The following is a 24894-nucleotide window of genomic DNA, read 5'->3' as shown; positions in this document are numbered from 1 at the left end:
ATAGGTATGTTGGTAGTTAAGTAGATAGATAGGTAGGTTGATAGAGAGTAAGGTAGGTAGGTTAGTAGGTACAGGTTGTCATACATAGGTAGGTATGTGAGTAGATGGGTAGGTTGCTGGGTAGAGGGTAGGTGGGAAAGTAGATATGTAGATAGATGTGTAGGTATGTGGGTAGATAGGTCATCCGATATGTAGGTAGCTGATTAGGTTGGTCAATAGATAGGTCTGTAGGTTAGTATGTAGATATGTAGGTTGGTAGGCTGGTCAATAGACAGGTAGGTTGGTATAAAGGTAAGTAAGTAGGTAGGTAAAAAGGTTAATAGCTAGGTAGAGAGCTTGTGAGTAGGTGGGTAAATAGATAAATCACCATCACTGCTCTAGGTGTTATCAAATTTCTTAAATGTTTACATCTGTAGTCATATTCTTTATATTATAAATAAACCCATATAAATAAGATCTATATGTAAATCTGTATGTCTTGTAGAAAACCCGCTATGGGACGTACGCCATGCTGCTGAGAGCCAAGATCCGCATAGGCGAGTCGGACCTGGTGGCGTTCGAGTCTCGTCTGTTTGCAGACGGGGGTCTGCAGAGGGCCCACTCCAGCCCTACGCTGCCCCAGGACAGCAGCCATGCCAGCAGCAGCGGGGGCGGGGATGGTGGTGGGGGCGGAGGTGGCGGCAAGAAGAGCAAGCGTAACGAAGCTCAGAGACAAAGCTACAGGCAAGCTGTCAAACAGTGAGCCCGGTGCCTGAGGCACTCTGTCGCCTGCTTTAGGGTAGATCAGGTCCAGACTGTGGGCTGAGGCCAGTGTCAAGCACAGAGTTGAGGAAAAGATGGTAGTTTGTGTTACACTGCAGTGGCCTCCCTCCCTCCGTCCGGTCAGCTCTTCGTGACCGGGCTCGGCTGGTGCTGGAGGACGAGATTGCTGTTGAAGGGCTATGATCAGTCCTGTTTCTGTCTCCTTGGTGAAAGCTGGCAAAGGCAGGTTTTCCTGGCCAGTGACTGAAAAGCAGGTCCCAGGCCTTCAGTGGGGCAGTGGGGTGAGACCACAGCCAGCCTTCCTGTATTTTCCTAGTCCTTTTAGGCTTGCTTTACTCCTCCCTCAGTTTAACACGTATGCTGTATTCTTGGCATGGACTGCTTAGACCTTTGTGTGCATATTTCTTTTGGCACTTTGTGTGATCAAACGCAATGCCTCTACAAGCCAAGTACAAGACCGTCCGACGCGTTATACAGCAGAACCAGAGTCTATTTTTGAATCCTATTTGGCACTCTATGCTCTTAACCTTTTGAAGCTTTTTGGAACTTTTCGGTCCACTGGATGACCTCCTGCACACCTGCACAATCACAATCACGCAACCGGCGATTTTCTGTCTTTGATTTCTTTTTTCAAAGCAACCTACCATTCCTTTTGTTCTTCTTACTCAAACATGTCTTTGGGAGTTGTAAAATGTGGAAAATGAACCTGTATAGTCTAGGAAAGCCTTTGCTCCTGGTTCGAAGCATGCTTGTGATGTAAAGACAATCGATTCATTCAAAATTTCCTCCCATTACGACTCCCATTACCTGTACTGTGTATGTTTTGTATGTTTATTTGCTTGAACCATAAAACTGTACGGTCAGGCTGGCTTTGCTGTAAGTGCATAGAGCAGGCAGCATTGCAGAGACTAAAGGAACTGGATGAAATAACAGTATGCAGGCAAGAGAACCAGGTCAGCTCTGTTTGCTGTAGTGTTCACGTGTAAACTGTACATATTATTAGGTCTATGCTGAATTTGTGAACTGGTCCCGAGTGGGGCATACAAGATACTGAGACCTGTTGAAGACCCTCTGATCGTGGCACAAGCCATTTTCTTCTCAGGCGTCCATTTCCACAAGTACTGCAGCAATGCCACCTTTCTGCCACAAGAGGGAAATAGAGGCAAGTCTGTTTGGAAAGACAACCTGAATTACCTCAGCTGCATTTAAAATGATCTATTTATCTTAGATCAACAGGAAAACCAGGAATAAGGCCGGGCTGACGTTTAAATGTGACTGAATTTCTGTGAAGAACTTCTTAGTGGTATAAAGTTGCACAGCTTTCATGACCTCATGAATTCCTGAGGAGTTCCAGACTCTAAAACTAAGAATCCAGTATATTGTAAACTCCATTATCTAGCACATTAAATGCATATACACTATATGGACAAAAGTATTGGGACACATGCTCATTCATTGTTTTGTTTTGTTTTTTCCCCCTAAATTACCACCCCACTTCATCCCCAACTTATCCCAAAAGTATTGGATGGAGCACGACCATCATTCCAGCCAACACAGTTCCGCTGCTCTACAGCTCAATGCTGGGGGGCTTTATACTCCTCTAGCCCAGCCCAGGCCTGGCGTTAGGCATAGTGCCAGCATGTTCATGTTTATCTGTTCCAGAGAGTCCTATTCTATTGGTAGTACTTCTCCAAAGGGACTACACAAGCTGTGTGTGTGCACTTGCACATCTGTGTCAGCAATGATTGCAACTTAAAAGTTGCTGAGTGCATTCATCAGAAGGGGTGTCCACAAACATTTGGCCATATAGTCTGTCTAGGTCATGAAGATCTAAACTGACTGTTAGCACTGCCATCGTCTCACTGAACGTTCATGCACGCAATTCGAGCGTGTTTAAATCATTACTTCTGATGTAAATCAACGTGCGGATCGTTGCTCTAACGCAAACACCTTGTATCTCCATTTTTATTTTTTATTTTTGACTTTTCGTTTGAATCTGGCAGTTGTTGTTTATGTGGTGTGAAAATTTCATGATTAGTGGAACAATAGAAATGCTCCAAAATGACTTGGAATAAAATCTTTTTACATTGACTTCCATAAATAAAAAAAAACTTTTTCCTTCTCCTGTAAAGATTTTAGAGATACAAGATTTTTGCGTAACTTCAATGATCTGAACATGAGACCCAAATCCCGTCACTAGCACTTCATATGATGCCCTACTGCACTTTGGGTGATATTTGTGTAAGTTTTATCGAATGATAAGAGAGTTATTTATATATTTTGGACATTTCTAAGTCATGTCTTGTTGAGTATTTGTTTATGACTAAAATGTATTGACTTAAGAAGTTTTATGTACTGTTTCTACAGGGAATACAGCCTCTAAAGGTTATGATACTGAACATTCTGTTAGCTGTGTTTTTGCTTTTAGTTGTACATACTGTGGATAATATGTTGAATTTGCTCTGTAAGAAAATGCTCTATTGTTTGTATGTTTCGAAGGCATAGATATCCAAATAAAGCATTAAAACGACAGCTGGTGAAGGTCAGAAACTTCTGTAAGAGGTGTCTCAAAGCCTGAGACGCGAAATAAAAGGTAAATGTTCATTTGGAAAATATATTTCACTGAATGGCAACATAAAAACAGCAAACATTTAGATGTGCAATGTAACAAAAAACAGAACAAATTCAAGCACAGATCTATTGCACAGGCTGACAACATGCCTCATAAATACACAGTATTAGTAATACGCTAAAGTAAAAAAGCATTTGCAATCTAAAAAACAAAACACATCTCCTAACTTATTTAGCAACCAACACATTATTCCACTCACATAGATACATCAGCACCCCCCTCAATTCCTTACCAGTAACCTATAGACATGTACTGCTCATTTCAGGCAAGGAAGAAGATTCTGGAAATGACTATGAATACGGCTATGCTTTTCCTCCCACATTCTGAGAAGGCATTAGTGAGAGAGCAGTAAGAACACTGGTCCTCCTTTCAACTCATTGAGTCTCTCATCATAAGGTCTGTGTGTAAAGACAGGCGGCCATCTGACCCACTGTTTGGCCAATCAGTCAAGGAAGATAACTGTCCATCGGCTGGCACCTCGACACATCAACCAGAAGCGGTTGAAGAACTTTCAGCTTTCTCGTCATAGAATCATGCTGGTCAGTGGTTGGCTATAGCAGGGTTCTCCGCCTCCTGACTACAGAAGCCGCTGTCCACTGTTGTGTCTGGAAGAAAAGAGAACACAGTCAGAAACCTTGGGAGTGGTTTCAGGTGAAGAGGTGATCCTTCTGACCTTAAAAAAGCTGCAGTAAAAGCTAACCAGTACTTTAACCATGTGACCATGTGTTTTAGTGCATTTTGTGCAATTGTAACTGTAGTAGTTATTTGTCCATATTGTAGAGTCCTACTATGAGCATTTACATATTGTAAGAATTACAGATACAGTTGATACCTATATATGCAGTGCAGAGCTTTGCATACAGTACTGTGTCGATTACAGTGAAAAAGCTGCTTTTCTGGCGGTAAGTGTTTATTTGCTCAGTAAAACACTAATATTTAAATAAACACAAACATAATTAATACAAAAGGTTGTGGTTTTACATTACTGTGTTTATTCTCTACTCATGAGAGTCTAGTATTATGTATAGTTGCCACCCAACACCTTGTTTGGTTAATCAGTGCTTAATTATGTTAACTCAACTTCTTTCTTCAAAATGCAAAATTAATTTCACACGTTTTACCGTATTTATGTTAACTTGCATCTGTTCTATCAGAATTGAGGATTTACAAGCAAACACACTCTTACTGATGAGACAAATGGTTTTAAATAATATGCTTAGGTGCTTACTAGGAGCCAAGATGTCCAAAATGAAAAAAAGATATTAATCATCATAATAAAAGCACTGCATACCTGTGCTCTGTTTTTCCTCTCGGAGTTGGCTGGCTCTGAGAAGTCTAACCCCTTCATTCAGTCCGATAGCTTGCAGTGCATCCACCAGTCCCTCTACTGCACCTCCGCTTATCTGCAGATACACACACATAGGAAGGTAAGAAACACAGACAGAACTACAGGTAAGCCTGTTTTCAATTGAAGTCCTAAAACTGCAATTCATATAATCGCTGTTACGTAAAACCTTGTATCTCCATTTTCGTTATTTTTTGCTTTCTGACCTAATGTGAATCTGACAGGTGTTTTTCAATAGAAGACTAATAGAAATGCTCCAAAAAAAAATTTGAATATAATCTGTTTACACTGACTTTCACTGATATTTACATGTTTTTCCCTCTCCTGTAAAGTTCCCATTTTGGAGATGGTGACAATGAGTTTTGCACCAATTGCTAAACCATTTGCAATAAGCAAGTGTTCCTCAAGCGGTTTTGCTATAGAATAAGCTGACAAATGCAAGCAGAAACTGTCTGAGAGATCAGTCGACCAGAATGTCTCACCTTATAGTTTTCTAGAAGCTTCTGGCAGGGCGAGGGACTCTCTTGATACAAATCTGCTAGTGTGAGCATGCCAAGTTTCTCTGCTAGATCTCTCCAGGGCACTTGGCTTTGGATAAGGATGTCACACAGTTTACTGAGCATCTCGTCGTCCAGAGACTGGCCCACTGCACACAAAAGTGGACATATGGGGCTTGGATTAAACAGTGGTTCAGAAACAAACACTGCTTCTAATGATGAAGATGATTTTTGAGAGGTTGCTGGAAATGTTGCTTACCATCTTCAGTGCTCTTTTTCGTCTTCTTGTTTGAGTGGTAACTCGGTTTTGGACTTGTTCTTCCATCCAACAGATCTTTCACCTGTGCAGGATAGTGGATCAGTTTTGTTACAAAATCACACACACAAACACACAATCTGCATGGTATAACTATATAGTATACTCTGTATGCAGTGTCTAACCTTCTGGCAGTTAGCCAGGTCAAAGGGAGTGTGTCCAGCTGCTGGCCTCTTGCGTGGGTTAACTCTGCCTCCTCCAGACGATATCGACATCTCCTGTACTTGTTCAACCACACCTTTCTGGATCTGCCCTTCTTCTTTATCCTCTTTCCTTTCACCCAGCTCTTCTTCATCAGAGGAAGATGAGGAGAAGAGGGGCTCGTCGTTCTCCAGACGTTTATCTGCACCTGAATAAAAAACAGCAATTAGGAATACTGCAGTCATCTAATACTACACAAATTCCACTGAGGGAACCACATCATGGATGGGATTTTTGGGGTTTTCCCATAATTTTAAAAAACTTAATTATAAGATTTTGGTATTATATTGTGGTATTGTTAAAAATTACATGTTTAAAAAAAACCCTAATTTTAAGCACTGATTTACAGTGTCATACAAAAAAGCTTTCTATTAAACATCACTTACTATATTTGTATAACACCAACAACCAACTACAATTTACATTAATAATACATTTAGTTCTACCATGACTTAAGACAGTAATCATAAATGATTTTCAGAATTATTACAGTTTGAAACCATATCACTACATATCGTTTCTGAAAAGGCAACTGTGCCTGGTACATGTCCAAATGTTTGTGGACACCCCTTCTAATGAATGCATTCAGCTACTTCAAGTTGCCCCTATTGATGACACAGATGTGCAAATTCGTGCACACACAGCTTGTCTAGTCCCTGTAGATACGTACTGCCAATAGAATAGGACTCTCTGGAAAAGATAAACTGAACTATTGACATGCCTAATACCAGACATAAACCTAAACCCCCAGCATTGAGCTGTGGAGCAGTGGAACTCTGGAATGATGGTGCTCTATTCAATACTTTTGTGAGGAGCTGTTGCTGAATGCAATCAAATCCTCATAGCATTGCTTCCAAATCTAGTAAAAAGCCATCCTTGAACAGCAGAGACAGTTACTTCAACAAAAGCAGGATAAACTCTTTTTCATTCTTATTTCCAAAGAAACAACAAATGAGCAGGTGTCCCAATACTTTTGTCGATATAGTTGTAGATAACTGGGTTAATAAGTTCTAGTCAATATTCTAGTGACCCAACTCCCTAATTAGAAAGACATGAAAGAAATGAAATCATCTTCTCTTACCTGCTGCTATGAGCACAGAGCAAAGAGGAGGAGATCCCAGACTGGCAGCCAAGTGGAGTGGACTGTTCCCTCCAAAGGTACACGCATTAACATCTGCCTTCAGCTGCAAGAGAAACAGGGTCATTCAGACGGCGAATAGAGAACAGTCCTAGCAGAAAGCTGGAAAGGCTGCTGCTTCATGCTAAATATTGGAAGCAATGTCTGTCAAATGTTTTATTTCGAAATGTATTAAGTTTAATAGCAAGTTTAAGTATTTCAGCTATGTCAGTTAATGTAGGAGACATGAGATCCTGTTACCTCAGTGATAAGGGTGCAGGCCACTTTGAACAGGTTCTCCTTCACGGCTAAGTGCAGCGCAGTGCAGCCACTCTTCTGCTCGGGCATGTTGATCTTAGCCCCGGCTTCAACCAGAACACGCAGACATTTCTCTCCTCCCTTTCTTACAGCCAGGTGCAGAGGATACAGACCTAGCACAGAGAGAGGGAGAGTTTAGTACAGTCGTTAATTATAACATGCAGTGCCTTAGGAAAGTATATACCCCCCTTTTTTTTTTAGAAATAGCCTTTTTCAGAATTACAATGAAAACAATAAGAGGTAATCCTTGAATATTTATTGAATACGCACAGTTTTTGATTCCTTAAAAAAAATATGTACTTATTTTACCCAGTTAAATTAAGTGTTAGGTACTGTAATTTCTGCTGTTCTTTATTAATAACCAGAGGAGAATTACATTGATGTCTAAAATATAATTTGGTGATTATTTCTTTTAATTACACTTGTTTGTAATGCTAGTTGAAGTAGGTAATCTCACCTGAGAAGTCTGCAGTGTTGACCAGGTGGGCATGGCGCTCTCCCAGCAGGCCCAGCAGCACTTTCAATATGCTCTCGTCTCCAATGTGAGCTGCCAGATGCACAGCTGTCCTTCCATCTCTGTCCAGCAAGCTTGGGTCTGCGCCTACTCTCAGCAGGACCTCCACCAACTTAGGTTGCTTAGTGATTACGGCCAAATGCAGCGGAGTCTGGACAGAGGTAAGGTGAAGTCTATGTAAGTAAACACTGAAAACTTTATTAGAAAACTTTTTTTTAATCTGGTATCTCCTGTGCACTCTGCAGTTCCAGATTGTGCCTACCTGGCCGAGGTGGTTCAGCTTGTTGATGAATTTGTTTTGAGGGGTGTTAATGATAGTCTGAATCAGCTGAAGGGCCACTGTTGGTTGCTGGTGAATAACTGCCAAATGTAAGGGCCTACAATACAAAACAGAAAGTGAATTAATCATTGCTTGATTTAACGACTTAAAGAAAAACTGACGTTCAGGTGATTCAATATACTGGAATTTGCATGCAACCTTCAGTACTCGACTCACTATACATTCACAGCAGGCTGCAGGAAAAACGGAGAATTATACTGAGACTTACGTGTCTCCATTCTCATCCTGGACTCCACACAGATGTCTCTGCATGGCCAGCAGGAGGCGCACGTCACCTGTGCTGCAGTACTCCAGCAGTACTCTGGCACTGCGCTTCGCTGCTGCAGTAGTTCGATTCTGTAGAGCTGCAGCTGGACACACAGCAGGACATAATGTATATATCACTAGTCTCATAGTATTCTGCACTGTGGAACATTCACTACTACAGGCCCAGGGACAGCTTTGTTTGGCCCAAACTCTGCCGTTTAGTTTACTTACCGATCTGAAGAAGTTGCTGCTGCTCGAGTGAGCCTGTAGGTGATGTGTTTGAGGGCTGCTCTGGAGCCTTTGCTGCCTGGGGAGAAGATCCTGACATTTGTGCTCCTCCTACAAAACCTCCACAGCTACCAGGAAAGAAGCCTGATCCATCCATCTGATGATTAAACTGGAAACCTGCAGGAAAGTAAGGAAGACCAGTTCAGTTTGTAACTGTGGATTGAACATTTAAACTAGTGAAATCAATCTGGATTCAGGTTAACAAATAGTTCTGTGTAACTTTTAAATCATTTCAAAATTTAAATAATTAAACACTAATTAACTTAAACACTAATTAAGTTATATTAAAATGAATATACACTTTATGTCCAAATGTCTGTGGACACCCCTTCTGATGAATGCATTCAGCTCCTTTAGTTTGCACACACTGCTGACACACACTCAGCTTTTCTAGTCCCTGTAGAGGAGTACTGCCAATAGAATAGGACTCCAATAGGAGCAGAAAAACATGAACCTACTGGCACCATGTCTAATGCAAGGCATGTGCTAAAGGGGTATAAAGGCCCCTGGCATTGAGCTGTGGAGCAGTGGAACTGTGTTGCTGCTTCATCCTGTACTTTTAGGGTGAGCTTGGGTGTTGGGGATGAGGTAGGAAGGTGGTGATCCAACATCCTGACTATACTAAAGCTCTTGTCCCTGAGCACAATTTAATTCTCACATCAAAGCTCCAAAAGGTCATAGATAGCCTTCCCTAGACAGTACAGACGGTTACCCATCTTGGTTTGCAATGAATGCGAAGGTGTCCCAATACTGTTGTCCATATACTATATATCTGTCTAGTCACATAATAACCAGATGTTAGGACTGAATTTAGGACAGAAGGTTATACAGAATAACATTTTTGCATCTTATCCCAAATACAAATAAGAAATTAGTAGATGTCCTGTCTCCAATGGTGTTCTAACGCCTGTCTTAAGCATGGCCACTGTTAGCCATTGTTTGTATGTAGCTGTGACAGGTAGAAGTTCACCTAGTATAACTACCATAATATGACCATAATATGATTATATGAATTCCTACTAAAACAGTGGTGATGCTGTTTTAATTGTGGGAGTGATTTGTTTTGGTGTATAAAAAATACCAGACAGCACAAACACATCCTCCCCATGCCCTCTCTTCTGCCTGTGTTAATATGCAGTTAAAACACACAGAAACTGTGAGACATGTAGACTACTTGAGTTTGGGAAGAAAAGTTGATATTAGCAAGCAGCAATGATCTCATTAAACGGTTCCTAAAACTGCCAGTCCATCGTAGTTTGGATGTATTTTTCCTTTGTTTTATGAAAGTGTCTAACTATAACTGATATTACCGTTTTTGTTATTCCGATTAGGTATTTGCATCAGTTGCTTGGTAACAGACGTAATCATTAACCTTGATTAAGTAGTTTATGATTTCCTAACTTGAGATAAGATGTTAGGGAAAATATAGAATTCCTAAATTTAAAATGTTTGCTTCTGTAATAACAAACTATAAAAGTATATATATATTATAAATATATTTGGCACTTTTCAGATCTAAACATTGTGTATCTGTAATACAGCCTCAGAATGTGAAATAAATCATTAAAAATAAATTAACAAAATGAAACGAGTGCATAATGGGTTGACATCCAATCCACATTTTTGTTTATCATATATGCATTTGTTGTGTTCTTTAAGTAAAAATATACTTCAAAAATTCAATTACAATTTATTTTGATCTTAATAGCATATATTGGCATTTCCCACCTCTAAGATCTGAATATAAAATTAACATATTATTAATATAAATGATCAATACCACAAAAGTGATTCCAAACAGCTTAGTAGGTTCAAAAATAACTATTAAATTAAGTGTTAAAACATTCGCTTAAATAAGTCTCTGTATCTCACCTCCTCCCATTCCTCCTCCACCTGCTCCTGCTCCTGGACCGCCAAAGCCTCCTGCTCCTCTCCCCAAACCCCCTGCTCCTCCTTGTGGACCCCGCCAGTGATCGTATGGATGGGGAAGGGATTTCATTCTCTTCCTCTGAACTTCCTCTTTATCTGAGCAGATAACAAACAGAACACAACAACATTAGCTGGTTAACATTAACATGGTTCACGTTCACAAAATAGCATAGATATAAAATGATAGCAGCGGGGGGAAGAGAAAGTAGGTGAGATGTTACCTAGAGTCACTTCTAGAGCAAAAAAAATTTGAAGTATTTATAGTTTAAATTAGCTCTCTGACTGACCTTGAATCTGTGGTATGTAAGTGAACTGCTTGGGTTCACTGCAGTCACCACCTTTCTTCCTCCGGAGCTGCAGAAATACTGTGACCGGACGCTCAATCTCTGTTTTGTGGTACGGAGGCGTTTTAAATACAATGGCATACTGGAAGAGGGCGGAGACAGATATAGTGTCAGTCATTGCAATAATGCACTGGACTCAATAATCCTCTGTACTTTCCAGCATTATGTTAAAAACTACCTAAAAAGTACATGTTAGTCACAGCTGGGCTTGGTTTTATATTAGTAAATAAAAGGGTCATAAAAAGGGTAACACTCAGCAAGACAAAAATTCTAAGATATTTGAGCTCTATAAATGATCAGTTGCAACTCACCTGTTTGTGAACATCAGTAGGAGAGAAATCTCCAAATGCTTCCCAACCTACTTCATCATCCTCCTCATAGAAACGAATATCAATATCATCTGGAAGCAGAAGATATGGGTATTGATATGGCTGAAACTCAATCACTCATAGAGATTGGTCCAAAATAATAAATAAATAATGTATTATCACTAGAAATGATTAAGACTATACGTTAGAGCATTTTACACCTCTTGCTCACAGCCAAGCTTTTTAATTTTCTGAAAACTGCCTAAAATGTTTCTGGTTTTCTACTTTTGTCTCCGGAATAGCCCCCATTTGCTAGCACTTCATACTTTTGCTAGCACTATATAACTTTTTTAGTTTTACCTTTTTGAACTTTATCGCACAGCAAGAAGATTTCGTCTCCTCCTACCACCGTGCCGCAGGTTTTGTCCATGCGGGAAATCTTTAGGTTGGATGCATTGGGAGATTCTGGAGAACAGCAAAGTGTTTCAGTATTACTCTTTAGCACAAAACAGTCCATCCCAAAGCATAGTCAATTTTTTAAGAGAAACCCACTGCTGTCGTAGATCGGGTTGGAGACGACAGGCTTCAAAGCTCTGGTGAATCCTCCGTTGCTGTCCTGAAGGTAAGCAGTGAACTTTAGCCTCACAATGTTAAGGTCCATGTTCTTGCCCAAATCTTTTGCTTCTCGCTGAATGGCCTGCTCCTCCGAGTCTGCATAGTTCAAAATCAAGGTTACTCTCAGTACATAGAATTCCACTGTCTGCATGATTAAAAGGCTGAGATGTAAAAAAATATATATATATTCACTCTGTTCTAGAGAAACGTACAGAGTCAGCATGGTTTACAGGGATGGTGACCGGAACCAGAGGCATGAGCCTCTAAAAGCTACATTATAGAAACCAATTACTCATTGTTAGAGTAATGAGTAAGTAAACATTACTCATTATAATAGCGTTTACCATCAAAGTATAGTAAAAATACATATAGTAGGGTCACTGGCACTATTAGAAAGCCATTGTTGGCTTAGATAGATAGATGGAAGTACTGCAGTTATATACTGAAATGCAGATATATATTAAATTACAAAAATATTATAATATATATGGTTGCTGTTATGTAAAAACACTGGATTTTCAAAACAGCAACTTCACATGAGAAGAAATAATGGTTACAAATACACTGCCTGATGCTTGAACATTGTCTAACAATCCTTACTGAAAAATATTTTGTTACATTTGTGGAAGAGAGGTACATGCAGGGTGTTGTAAGGCATACAACACTCTTAAAAATAAAGGTGATGTAAATGGTTCTTTAAACAATGCCAAGTGAAAGTTCTTTAGCCTTTAAAAGATTCCTCATACTCATACATATCTGTAACAGTCCTTTAGACAAGCATGATTTTTTTATAGAACTAAAAAGTTTTTATAGGCATGAAGAAAGTGGTTTTCAGAGAAAACCTATATTTTCTAGAATGTAATACCATTTTACCATCATCAACACCACAAAACTCAGAAGACATGTCTATGTTCACTGGGCAGTAAATAAAGTGGCTACATTAAGATATCATGACCCCTGGTTTCTAGCACCACCACTGTGCAAAAATCCAAAATCTGCATTTTCCTCTACAATGCACCATTTTACACCAAACAGCACTGATGTTTGCATCTCAGTGACTAAAGTAGAAAAGTAGAAAATACTACAACAGGCAATAATATTGTCCTGGTTTAGCTAAAATCATTAGGCTGCACATTAGAGAGAAGGCAAATGAGAAGAAGAAGAAGAAGAAGAAGAGACAGGACTCCGCGGTCATGCCTGGCCGTGAGCTTGCACAGACAAACGTCAACTCACCAGTGAAATGATGTCCAGATTCTTTTATCCTCCTTCTTTCTTCTCGCAGTCTCTTTGTTAACACATCAAAAACTCCTCTTTTAGTCACATGAAGAATGCCCAAGTTGCTGAACCTACAGGGAGAGAAGAGACAAAAATCCTCCTGTAACAACAATGTCTGTACAGTGCTGGGAGAAGATCATATTTATCTATAAAATACTTTATATCAAATACCAACTAAACGATCAGTAAATCAGAAACGGCACTGTGTCAGATTTCTTGGTATTGTATAGTGGGACTGGTTTTGAGTAAGTAAGTTTTCAGTGCTGACTCACTGGGCTGTCAGATCATTGGGGCCCACGTCAATACTGCACATCCCATTCTCGTTGCACTGCTTTCCCACAAGGCTGTGAGCATGGACACGAGGGGGGTCTGTGTGTGTTACGAGTTGCACCTCCACGCGAGCATGACCCACAAAGTTGCACACCTGAAGATAAAGACAGGCTACTGTCAGCTTTTTAAAAAATATGCAGTCAGTTCCCTTCACAGGAAGTGGCTTTTTTTTGCTTCAAGAACACTAGTTCTCAACACTAGCACTCAAGTCCCAGTTAAGAACCGCACCATAAAAAATGATATCTTGGTGAAAGTGAAATCATCTTAAATCTAAATGTAAATATGGAGAAAAAGATTGTTAGAATATCTAAAATGATTGATTAGAATCTATTTCATGTTTCACAAATCTACCAGTATAATACAGCAATGCACTACATCATTGTCTAAAATTACCTAAAAATAAAAAAAAACTTGTAAAATATTCTTGTAACAAACTAATAATTTAATATTTTTTGTGCTTTAAACATTACTCATTATAATAGCGTTTACCATCAAAGTATAGTAAAAATACATATAGTAGGGTCACTGGCACTATTAGAAAGCCATTGTTGGCTTAGATAGATAGATGGAAGTACTGCAGTTATATACTGAAATGCAGATATATATTAAATTACAAAAATATTATAATATATATGGTTGCTATTATGTAAAAACACTGGATTTTCAAAACAGCAACTTCACATGAGAAGAAAAAACATCTTAACTTTCAATTGAAGTCAATATTTTATTCAGAATCATTTTTAAGCATTTCTATTGGTCTAGATTTAAATAATGTCAGTAAAAAGAAAAAGAAAACGGCAAAATTAAGATACAAGGTTTTTACGTCCGAGCAACAACATATATTGTACATTACGTTTCAAATGTGTTACATATATATTTGTCCTGAACAGGGACTTCCTAATCGTAATCTAAGGATCAAGCATTGTCCTTCAGTCAACAATAATGTACCCTACCAAACACAGGAACACTTATTTTACCAAGATTTTAGCCTATTATAATTTCAGGCAGCTTATGTCAGCTTATATTGAAGCACAACAGTTTCCTATACTAGCAAGTGCTGTGCAAACAGACAGTCATGTAGATCACCTTAACAGTGGGATATGTCCTTCTGTTTCTTTCACTGGAGGCTCCTGGTAGACCCCCGTGAGAGGGTCCTTCACACTCATAACGAAAACGAAAGCCTCTCTGCCAACACATTAAACATATGCTTAACATTGAACTTAACATTACAGTTATGAAAACATGTTGTAATTTACCCCTGAACTCATTATTCAATATTAATGCACATTATCATGTAGCTACTACGTAACTAACACATAGGTAATGTACATGGCTGTGAGAGTGAGTGAGAAAAGACCTAGATCTAGACTTGCTGATGGGTTGCCTTATGGTTATGGGGCTAAAGGTGATGCCCAGAACTCATTCTAAGAAAGCTCTGGAATTTCCCCTCATCATATGCCATTATCCATCATTTTCTTATATCACAAGGCACACTCTGCAAGACTGTAAATCAGACACGTGGTTTACTGCAAGGGCTTAGTCACACAGGCCACGATAACTTATTGTGGATAACTTCATAATAGAGGTTCAATCAAAAGCTACAATCCACATTTTTAAAATAGCCATTACAGTCTCAAACAACTCATTCATCACGACTTACCTGTTTAGGCTCCTCAATAATTTGTAAGTAAGGTCCATGAACTGAAATAAAGAGACAGTGTGTCATCACCCTGACTTTTTACAAAGAAAATGGTGCTATGCAAATTACAGTTACACTCCAAAATACATCACATGAACCCAACGCACTGATGATAATTTAATTACTGCCTGGAATAAAGCTCACACTCTCACACAAAAGACACAAGAGAGGTTCATTCACCTGTTTCTGGAACATAGGGCTCGCTCTTAATGTCAAAAGCTGGCATCAGTGGTTGATAAGGGATGTCCATCATAAACTGTAAGAGATTGAAGATCTGAATTTAGACACAGCCTTTTTATTACATGTACACTGACTTGCAGTGACTTGCAGTGACACTCAAAAACTTAATTTCAACATGGTAGTTATTCTTTACATATGATTAACAGACCTGGAGTAAAATATTAATACTTTACACTGTTTACCACTAAAAGTTAAGAAGATTTGTTTCCTTCCTTCTGTAAATCCGCCATTTTGGAGATACAAACTTTTGGTCCAACTCCAACAACATGCAACAAACATGCAGTTCAAGTGTGAAACAGCTGAAGATCCGTCTGCCGCAGTCCGAGTAATGCTCTAGCTCAGATGCTTCAGAAATAAGATGAGGCAATCCCAAAAGCATCTTCTAAATAAAAGGTCTTACCTCATTGTCAAACATCTTCATGGGGTACTGCGACTCGTCCATGCTGCAGTGAGTGAGAGAAGAGGATTCGACAGTTAATCAGACACTAAACCGAGAGGCTGAAAACCCCTAGAGGTCATGAGCCTGGTACAGTCATCAGTAACAGTGAATCAGAAAACACTGAGTGAGCTCTTGCAAACACTTAGACCAGAATAAAATTCCTACTGCCTTTCCCCATTTCACCACCCTCAACTATGACACAGAAAGAAAAGCTGCAAAATAGTGTACCTGGCAAACAAAATGGAGAGGAGCTTTTAGATTTACAAAGGACTCGAACGAGGTTGGTTTCACTTTCAAAAGGCAGAAGAAGGATATGCGGTTGTGCTGGTGTTCTGCTTGTTCTTTTTTTCTCGCTCTCCCCCCCTCTCCCTCCCGCTGGGTCTCACTCGCTTGCGTTACTTCCAGGAAGTAGGGCAGTGAACAAACAGCGAGGAAAGCCCCAAGAATACCAGCTCTCTGCTGCCTCTGATGTCAGAAGCAGTGACCTACACAAACATGCAGCCACAACACTGAGCTCTGCTGGCTCATCGACTCAACTTTCCACAGATTAGTCGTTGACATTCCCGCAACTTCAGTGGTGATGGCTTTTATTTACCTAAATTTCCGGAAGGGATTTTTGGCTAAAGTTCATGTGAACCAAAGAGCAAATCTAAGGCAGTAATCTCGACCTTTCGTATTTTCATCAGGAAGCATTAAAAGAAAAAAAAAAACTCCACTCAGGTGGAATTTATTCAAATGATCTGTCGCTGAATGAAAGACAGTCTCTGTTGCTGAATTAGTCAACCAACAACTCAGATCTGTCAAAATGCAAGTTGTAGAGACAGAATACCCAAGAAGTGCAGAGGGGATTGTCCCCCAAATTTTGGTGGCTTACTGATTTACGCAAATCCCCAAACCCCCCTAACTGCGGATTCTTGTGCATGAATTTGAAATATCACTTTTCTCAAAGTTGATCAAAATGCAGTGTTGCAATAGCTATCCACAGGCCCGATGAGGTCGAGTACATTGTGTTCACTGCACTGTACTGCTCACTTTCTTTCTTCTCGCCAGGGGAAGGTGGGATTGCACAAGGTTCTTTCTCAGCTGCCGCTGACAAGAATAGGGAAGTCTCTCAGCATGCAGGATGAGTTTTGCACTCCCAAATGCTCACCCACTTTCAGACAGGTGATCTACATCATGATCTACATCTACATCCCCATAACATAGATCATCACATTTTAACAGTGAAATTTACAGCTGTTTTTCATGCATCATTCTGTACACACAAACAGTTGCCAGTTGGCAACCAATCTACATATACAAAAATGTATTTTTTATTTTACATATATATTTAACGTTTATATATATATACTGTTTATATATATATACGTTTATATATATATAACGTTTATATATATATATATATATATACTATATATATATATATATATATATAACGTATATATATATATATACTATATATATATATAACCCACACATCTATGCCTTCACCAACATAGTCTGCTGAAGGTCTCTGCAACCCTGGGGCTTGACTGTAGACTAGGTCCTACACTAGGTTCTGCCTTGATTGTTTGAAAAGCACTGACCACTCACACACTATTTTAAGTGTCTGTCAAAGGTATGTGAGATGTTACAGAATCCATACACCACTCTAATGACATGTAGTTTATGATAAGTGTGAATCAGATGTAAGGAGAACGGTGGCCTACCTCAACGCTCCAGCCATGCTGCAAGCTGCACGGTCAGCCCAAATGAGCCTGCGTACTCAGAGCTGGCTGAAAAAAAAAGGAAACTTTAAGAAGTCACTTGTGCTTCTTCCTGTGGATGTTATTCCCCCATCTGCCCCACAAGTAAGCTCAAAAAACACACTGCGCTAACTCCTGGAAGTGCGGCAGATGATTCTGCGGGAATTTCCAGTCTTCAGCTACCAAACAGCTCACCATGGTGCTGCTAAAAACATTACACTCCTCTGTGTTTGCAGACAAGATATCAGGCGGCGAGATGATAGGGGTTAAAATACTACCTGACAGCATTTAGCTCTATGCTGATATCCAGGTGTCTGAAACATGCATTGCAGTAGATATTAAGCAGACCTGGGTTTGTCACGGGGTTACACTTACTTAGCTGTGGGTAAGCTTTGGGGGTTTTGCACTTTTATGTATTTTTATAAAACAATTTGTATATATTTTTTAATTTCTATGAATTCAATTCTAGGGCATGTCCTGTAAGTTGTGTTGGTTTAACACCTGTATTGCTCTGATATTGCTCACACCTCTCTCACTTTTTAAATAGCTAGCAAATTGTAGCATTTAAAAAAATCCTTAGCTGAAAAGAGAAGTAAATGATCTATAGTAAATTATGCTATAAATTATATATCTTAAAGATGTTAGCTATAGATTATTTTAAAATAATAATTATCTCTGCAGTTTGAAGCTCAGTATTTTTACCTGACAAGTTGTTATTATTATTATTATTATTATTATTGGTTTTTATTATTATTACAGGTTTTTGCTACCTGCTACTTTTTCTTTTACTGATTTTTGTGCTATGTCCAGAGTCCTCTACCCACACCTGCCACACATCTGCACCACTGTCAAGCACACAGTGCCAATATTACCTGGACTCATCAATGAAGGTGACAGCTAACTTTAACAGGCTGGACACAGTGAGCTCCAAACATGTAGCTAGCTAATCCTACAGCACTACAAATACAGCTTCTTTAGCCTAAACCTAAACTCAACACATACAGGCTACCTGATCTGGGGGTTGAAGGATAAGGACACACATTAAGGTCTGAACTGAAGCCTCTGCTCTTACCTGTGGGGAGAGTGAAACTCAGGGAGTCGCCGAGCGCCAGCCACCCTCACAGCAGGCGGGCAGAAGGGGTTAGAAACGGCTTTAGGATGAAAATGAATAAAAATACAGGCTACTAGGGATGAAGTCCTTCGTTCATTCTGAACGTTTCGACGTGTATCTTCAGACGCAGCAGTGTACAGCGCTGGAAAGCCCCGCACTCTGGGGGAATTCCGCAGTCACGTGGTGTTGCAGAGCGCGCCTGATTGGTCTGCAGCGCTTTATTTGCATATGAGCCTAAACTTAAGCCCATGTGTCGATGCAGGTCCCAGTTGAGATGAGCAGATCTTAGTGCTGGGGTGAGGGGACTGTGTTTGGATGTAGTCTGATGTAAAGGGTTAAAGAAGTGTTGTGCAGACTTTGTGTCTGTGGAAGTGGGGGAAATAAAATGTCATCGAAATTTCCGCATATAATCAAGCAATAAAACGTCAACACGGGCATGTAGTGGCAAAGCACCAGTCTGGAGCTGCTTACTGAGTCAGACATTAGGATTAGGGACATTGGAGATGAAAAGCTACTAAACTCTACTTTGACAAAGTTGGTTTAAAAGTATTGTAATTTGCTTTGATGCTCTTTTTTCTTTTGCTAATAGTTTTTAGGTAAAGGTTTTGTCTAAAACTCCTATTTAACACACAACCTATTTAAACCCATGAAGAACCATGGGAGACGCATGTGCAGGGCCTTCAATACAGCATATAGGGACTCATCTTCATGTTTACTTATTATTTTGCATGGTAAATAAAATAGCTATATTTGTGATGTAAACATTGCCTTTGGCTCTCATCACCATCAGTGATCACTTCACTTTACCATTACTTCAACTGAATTATCTGTAACTGTGGGTTTGGGACCAGAAGGTTGCTGGTTCAAGCCTCAGGCTCCCACTGCTCCCTTGGTACTGAGGTGGCAGCCTCACTGCCCTATATGCAATTTGTGTGTGTGTGTGTGTTTACTGCAATGGGTGGGTTAAATGAGGAGGTTAAATTCTGTTGTGGTTAAAATACTGTGGTTGTGTTGGAGGTTAAAATAGTGTTGTGCGATGGCCATAAAGAAGGTTTGAACAGGATACTTAAGGTGCCAAAGTATCATGAATCGAATGCTACTCACTGATGTACTTCATATAATATTAATTTTATCTCTATAACTATAATATGTACATAACCAGTGACACAAAACTACAAGAATGATTATGTTGGACATTTTAATCAGTTTGACCAGTTTATTAAAGAACAGTCATTAAAAACTTCATGCAGGAGTGTCTCAAAATATAAAACTACAGTCAGTTCAAAGCTATATCAATGGAAACATACAGTATAAACAGGTTCAATATATATATATATATAAATATATCTTTAAAAAATCTTTTTATGACATAGAATTGTATTAACTGGATGTCAGGACTTCTGTTCATGAAGTAAGTAAAAGCTTTGATGACACACAGTGTCCTCATGTTTCTTGTGAATTAAAATCTAACAGAAAGAAATTCTGAACGATAGGAATTCTGTTTTCATCACAGTCGAAATGGCTGCGGATGGTCAGACGAAACATGGTTCTTGGAGTGGACAATATGGAGTGGATCCTCTTTGCTACCACATGAACAAACCTCTCCTCTGAGGCAGGAGCTGTGGGAGAACAGCAGCATGGAGAAAGACTTCATCGTTAGATATCTGGAGTCAGATACTCAATCATTTTGCTGTACTAGTCAGATACATTAATTCAAATGCAAGTAATTACCTCAATAATTACATTTTTACATATTCTTCCATAATTACAGTTAGTTACATAACCAATTACAGTTATATTTGTTTTAAAGTTTGTATCAACAGATCTTATAATGCATAGTTTGTTTCAGAGTCAGGAAATGAACAAAACATGGCAATCTAAAGCATGGCTTTTAGTTTAAAAACAAATAATAGTACAAAATTGGTTACAAATAAATTGTCATCACTGGCATTAACAGCAAATGCCTAGGGGTTAAAGATCAGCAAACAAATACAGCATTCAGGTATGACGGAGATGCTAAATGAAGAGTCAAAGGAGGAAGAGGAGTGACCTTTTGATGCCTCACCTACAGGCTTGTTCAGCTTGTCTGGTGGGGTGTCGAGCAGGATCTTTTGCACGAGAGTAGGCGGAACTTGTACACACACTTGACGCTCTCCCTCTCTCACAGTCAGAACAGCTGGCCTGGAAACACAAACACATGTTTCTTATTTAAACAGTTCGAGCGTTGAAGAGAGAGAGGCAAAGAAATATTTGCCAGTGTTCCGAAATAAAGCAATGAATGAAAGGTAATGAATAAGATATCGTGAAGATCTACCCCCTTGGAGTGTTCTGACTTCTGATAAAAGGGATAAAGGGATAAAGGTGCACGTATTCATCACTGTACAGTGTGGACTGTACAGCGAAATGTGTCCTCCGCATTTAACCCATCTGGTAGTGAACACACACTCACACACACACACGTGTTAGGGGCAGTGAGTACACACACACACACCCAGAGCGGTGGGCAGCCAACTCCAGCGCCCGGGGAGCAGAGAGGGTAAAGGGCCTTGCTCAAGGGCCCAACAGTGGCAGCTTGCCGAGCCCGGGAATCGAACCCACAACCCTGTTATCGATATCCCGGCGCTCTAACCGCTGAGCCACCACTGCCCCAGAAAAAAAAAATCAGGGGAGAGCGCGAATGCAGTCCCCCACTACCAGAAATTATGCAGTCGAGATTCCCACATTTGGGGAATTCGCAGGGGTCAGCACAACCGGAGTGCAATGGTTGAGCCTCACCCTGGGTGAACCACCTTCTTGATCATGGTATCTCCCCTGCCAGGTAAGTATTCTGAATGCCTTCATTACCTGCATCAGGTGTGTTAGACAAGGGTTGGAGCACCTTTGGTGCTATATACACTGTATGAACAAAAGTATTGGGACACCTGGTCATTTATTCTTCAGACATCAGGGATATTTATGTATTTTATATTTATGTATTTTAATAAATTTCTTTTTAAAAAAACACACCTTTGGAGACATGAAAATATTGCTAAATTTGTTGGAGTAACAGTCTCCACTGTCCAGGGAACACTTTCTACTGACTGCATTCAGCGACAACAGTACTACTGAGGTCAGGATATCCGATGATCACCACCCCAACTCATCCCAAAAGTATTAGATGGAGCATCACCATTTCAGAGAACACGGTTCCACTGCTCCACAGCTCATTGCTGGGGTTGCTTTATACACTTCTAGCCCACGCCTGGCATTAGGCATAGTGCCTACAGGTTCATGTTTATGTTTATCTATTCTGTTGGTAATACTTCTGTACAAGGACTATGACAAGCAGTGTGTGTGTGCGCATCAGTCAGCAATGGACGCAGTTTAAAGTTGCTGAATGCATGTATTAAAAGGGGTGTCCACAAACATTTGGACATATAGTGTATATCCAAGGCGTTTCTTTTAAAGAGAAGAATCATTTAACCAGGCAGTTCGTAAAGAGGGGCGTGGCTGCCTTCACATGTATCAGAGGAGACTGTACCCTTCTAGTGTCAGGAGCATTGCTAGCATTAGGGGGAGCTAGGAATGGGTGGGTTATTTGGCAGTACCGAATTGGGACAAAAAAAATGGACAAAGCGTGACACCTGTAGTAGCGGCGCACTCCAGTGTGAGGCAGGCAGGGGTAGCAGGGTCTGTAGATTCCGTTCTCATCTGTGTCCAGCTCAGCACAGCACAGGCCACAACCAGTGAAAGTGATGTCACCACACACAACCTCCAGGATCTTCTCCAGGGACATTTCTTGTCCCATGAGCAGCACTGCATCCTGGGACGGACTGCTCTGGAACTGGAACGCCATGATTTGAGCTCTCAGCTCTACATCACCTACAGGGAAAGGATAGCAAAGTGATTCACCGTCAGTCAACAAAGTGTCCAATAACTATTTTTATGATATATCTTTATAATTATAATTTTGATATAGATTTAATATGGACAGATTCGTCTGCACCTGTGTACTTTTGGGATAGGAGTGTGTGCAGGTCAATCTCGAAGCTATCGTGCAAGGAGGCTGTGTTGTAAAACTCTCTGCATCGCGTGTCATCTGGGAAGACTGGCTGACAGGAGCTCCATGGAGTGGAGTGAAGCTCAAATAGGCCCGACATTACATCCTGTTTCACTAGGAGCAGACGGAACTCCCAAACCGCATCTGCAAATGGACAGAATGAAAATACCCCAGATGCGATCAGCCAAGACATGTTTGAGATCTCACCTGTGCTTCCCTAGTTTAGAATGGAAGATGCTAATGTTGCTAACAAATACTGTACTTAGAATGTCACCAGTTTCATCTTGGTAAATACATGCCCCCCAAAAAATCTCTCAACCTGCTGAAAACAAATCCAGATCTTTGTTTGTTTTACACAAATTGATGTGGTTTAAAGGTATGACTTTATTTAGTCTATAAACCTAGTAAACCAACTATTTTGTGTAACCATTCAAATTTAAACTTAAATGTTTAAATAATATCTGTACTTTTATACAAATTTTGATGAATATAAAAAAAAAAAAAAAAAACCCAGACCAAGACCAGTGTTTGTTAGCAACGCTAAGCAAAGCTTCTCATCTCCTATTGCAAACTAAATTGTACATCAGATAGCAAACATGGCTTAACTGATCCGACTGCATTTGTGGTTTAGTGATTAATCGTGTTCATTAGTTTTTTTTTGCTAAACTATCCCTTTAAATGCATACACTCAATGAGCACTTTATTAGGAACCCTACACTAATACTGGCTATGGCCTCCCTTTGCTTTCAAAAACAGCCTTGTTCTGCTATGGATTCCACAAGATGTAGGAAACATTTCTTCGAGATTTGCTCCCTGTTGATATAACTATCACACAATTCTTGCAGGTTTTTCAGGAGCACCTTCATGCTAGGAATGTACTGTTTTACCACATCCCAAAGATGTTCTACTAGATTCAGACTGAGGGACTGTGAAGGTCACTGAAGAACATTGATCTCATTTCAACCACAGAAGAAGGGGTTCCCCCTTTTGAGTCTTGGATCCTCTCAAGGGTTCTTCCTCCTGATCTGAGGGGGTTTTCCAAAAGCCACTGTCGTCTTTGGCTTGCTCAGTAGGCTTGGACCCAGATCTCTGTATTTGTTGTGAACATGGCTATTGCCATGTTCCTAAAATCATTTGACATCATCATCATGCTGGAAGTAGCCATTAGAAGATGGGTAATTGTAGTCAAGGAAGGGATGTACTCGGTCAGCAACACTATTCAAATAGACTGTTTTTCAAGCTGATGCTTGAATGTTATTCACAGGGCACAAAGTGTGCCCAGAAAACTTTCCCCACATCATTACACCACCTCCTGTATGAGATGTACAGGTGTAACAATGTACTTGGTGAGTGTATATATATATATATATATATATATATATATATATATATATATATATGTTTTAATGAATATATTTGGAAAATAATTGTGCAAATTGCACAAAGATGCACTGACATTGTTGTATATGAAAATGCAAATGTAAATATTCATTTTCAACATGAATTTGAATCATGTCTCAAATTTTACATACACAAATGAGGTCTGCTACTTCAAATACATTTTAATTAGTATTCACCCAACAAAGTCTAAACTTGAAAGTCATAAATATTCTAATGTTCATTTATGATGTACTGGCACACTCCCCACCCTTGTTCTTGTTTATGCGCTGCAACAAGGCCAGGGCAGATCCCCAAAGAACCACAGCCCCCTGTGTGCCATCTCCCTGCTCCACATTCAGCACAGCTTTCAGCACACTGCCAGTCCGGGAGACACCCTCCACCTTGTCACACCAGGCTGCAGCAACAAACACACACACAGACACACACAGACACACACAAACTTTTCATAAACCACCAGATATATTATCTACCAAGACTCAAAAGTAGTCAAAAGGAACACTAGCACTGCTTTGACTGTACACTACAAACCTGGCATTCTATCTATCTAATTTTTTACTTTTTGACATCATGTGAATCTGGCAGTTGTTCTTTATATTGTATCAAAATTTCATGATGAATGGACCGGTTAAAATAATGCAAAATGACTTGAAATCAGGTATCACTGACTTCCTTTGAAAGTTAAGAAGTTTCTTTCTCCTGTAAAGTTGCTGTTTTAGAGGTAAAGTTTTTTTTGTGACATGCTGGAATTTGTGTGTTCGATAAGTCCTTCACTATTCAGTCATTCAATAGTGTTCCCTATATAGTGAACTAGAGAACGAGCATAGAACCTTCAATCAACATTAC

General features: G+C 39.8%; 3 protein-coding genes and 1 non-coding gene across 11 annotated transcripts in view; 1 reads left to right on the top strand and 3 right to left on the bottom strand.

The window, feature by feature from the left end:
• The window catches only part of psda (pleckstrin and Sec7 domain containing a), a 60589-nt gene extending 56258 nt beyond the window's left edge, over positions 1–4331 (top strand). For all 3 annotated transcript variants that reach the window (XM_072678343.1, XM_072678342.1, XM_072678344.1), the window contains one exon: positions 485–4331. In XM_072678343.1, the coding sequence (XP_072534444.1) occupies positions 485–742 (258 nt within the window). In that variant the 3' untranslated portion in view covers positions 743–4331. The remainder of the gene's footprint in view (positions 1–484) is intronic.
• Positions 3363–18737, bottom strand: nfkb2 (nuclear factor of kappa light polypeptide gene enhancer in B-cells 2 (p49/p100)). 3 transcript variants are annotated; one of them, XM_072678348.1, is made up of 24 exons: positions 18573–18737; positions 17465–17530; positions 15717–15759; positions 15257–15332; positions 15038–15078; positions 14464–14562; positions 13320–13471; positions 13006–13118; positions 11710–11868; positions 11518–11622; positions 11161–11249; positions 10793–10931; positions 10449–10601; positions 8520–8693; positions 8251–8392; positions 7965–8079; positions 7646–7853; positions 7132–7301; positions 6835–6937; positions 5678–5901; positions 5496–5577; positions 5222–5385; positions 4686–4797; positions 3363–3999 (listed from the first exon to the last, which is right to left on the bottom strand). In XM_072678348.1, exons 2-24 carry the CDS (start codon positions 17479–17481, stop codon positions 3935–3937), a joined length of 2745 nt encoding a protein of 914 aa, XP_072534449.1. In that variant the 5' UTR covers positions 17482–17530; positions 18573–18737; the 3' UTR covers positions 3363–3934. The 3 variants fall into 3 exon arrangements, with proteins under 3 accessions (XP_072534449.1, XP_072534450.1, XP_072534451.1); XM_072678349.1 differs by having other exon boundaries at positions 17465–17526; XM_072678350.1 differs by lacking the exons at positions 17465–17530; positions 18573–18737 and adding an exon at positions 15984–16128.
• A 1069-nt stretch (positions 18738–19806) lies between these two features.
• shld2 (shieldin complex subunit 2) overlaps positions 19807–24894 on the bottom strand; it is a 13348-nt gene continuing 8260 nt past the window's right edge. For 3 of the 4 annotated variants that reach the window (XM_072678355.1, XM_072678356.1, XM_072678357.1), the window contains exons 5-9: positions 24299–24445; positions 22597–22794; positions 22235–22472; positions 20662–20792; positions 19807–20230 (exon numbers count right to left, since the gene is read on the bottom strand). In XM_072678355.1, coding sequence (XP_072534456.1) covers positions 20055–20230; positions 20662–20792; positions 22235–22472; positions 22597–22794; positions 24299–24445 — 890 coding nt within the window. In that variant the 3' untranslated portion in view covers positions 19807–20054. The remainder of the gene's footprint in view (positions 20231–20661; positions 20793–22234; positions 22473–22596; positions 22795–24298; positions 24446–24894) is intronic. The other variant, XM_072678358.1, reaches the window with a different exon arrangement.
• On the bottom strand, positions 21274–21437 carry LOC140555034 (U1 spliceosomal RNA). Its single transcript, XR_011979655.1, has one exon. It is a non-coding gene; the product is annotated as a U1 spliceosomal RNA (small nuclear RNA).

The sequence above is a fragment of the Salminus brasiliensis genome, chromosome 4 (assembly GCF_030463535.1).
Source record: "Salminus brasiliensis chromosome 4, fSalBra1.hap2, whole genome shotgun sequence".
NCBI lineage: Eukaryota > Metazoa > Chordata > Actinopteri > Characiformes > Bryconidae > Salminus > Salminus brasiliensis.
This window is presented reverse-complemented; position numbering and strand designations above follow the sequence as displayed.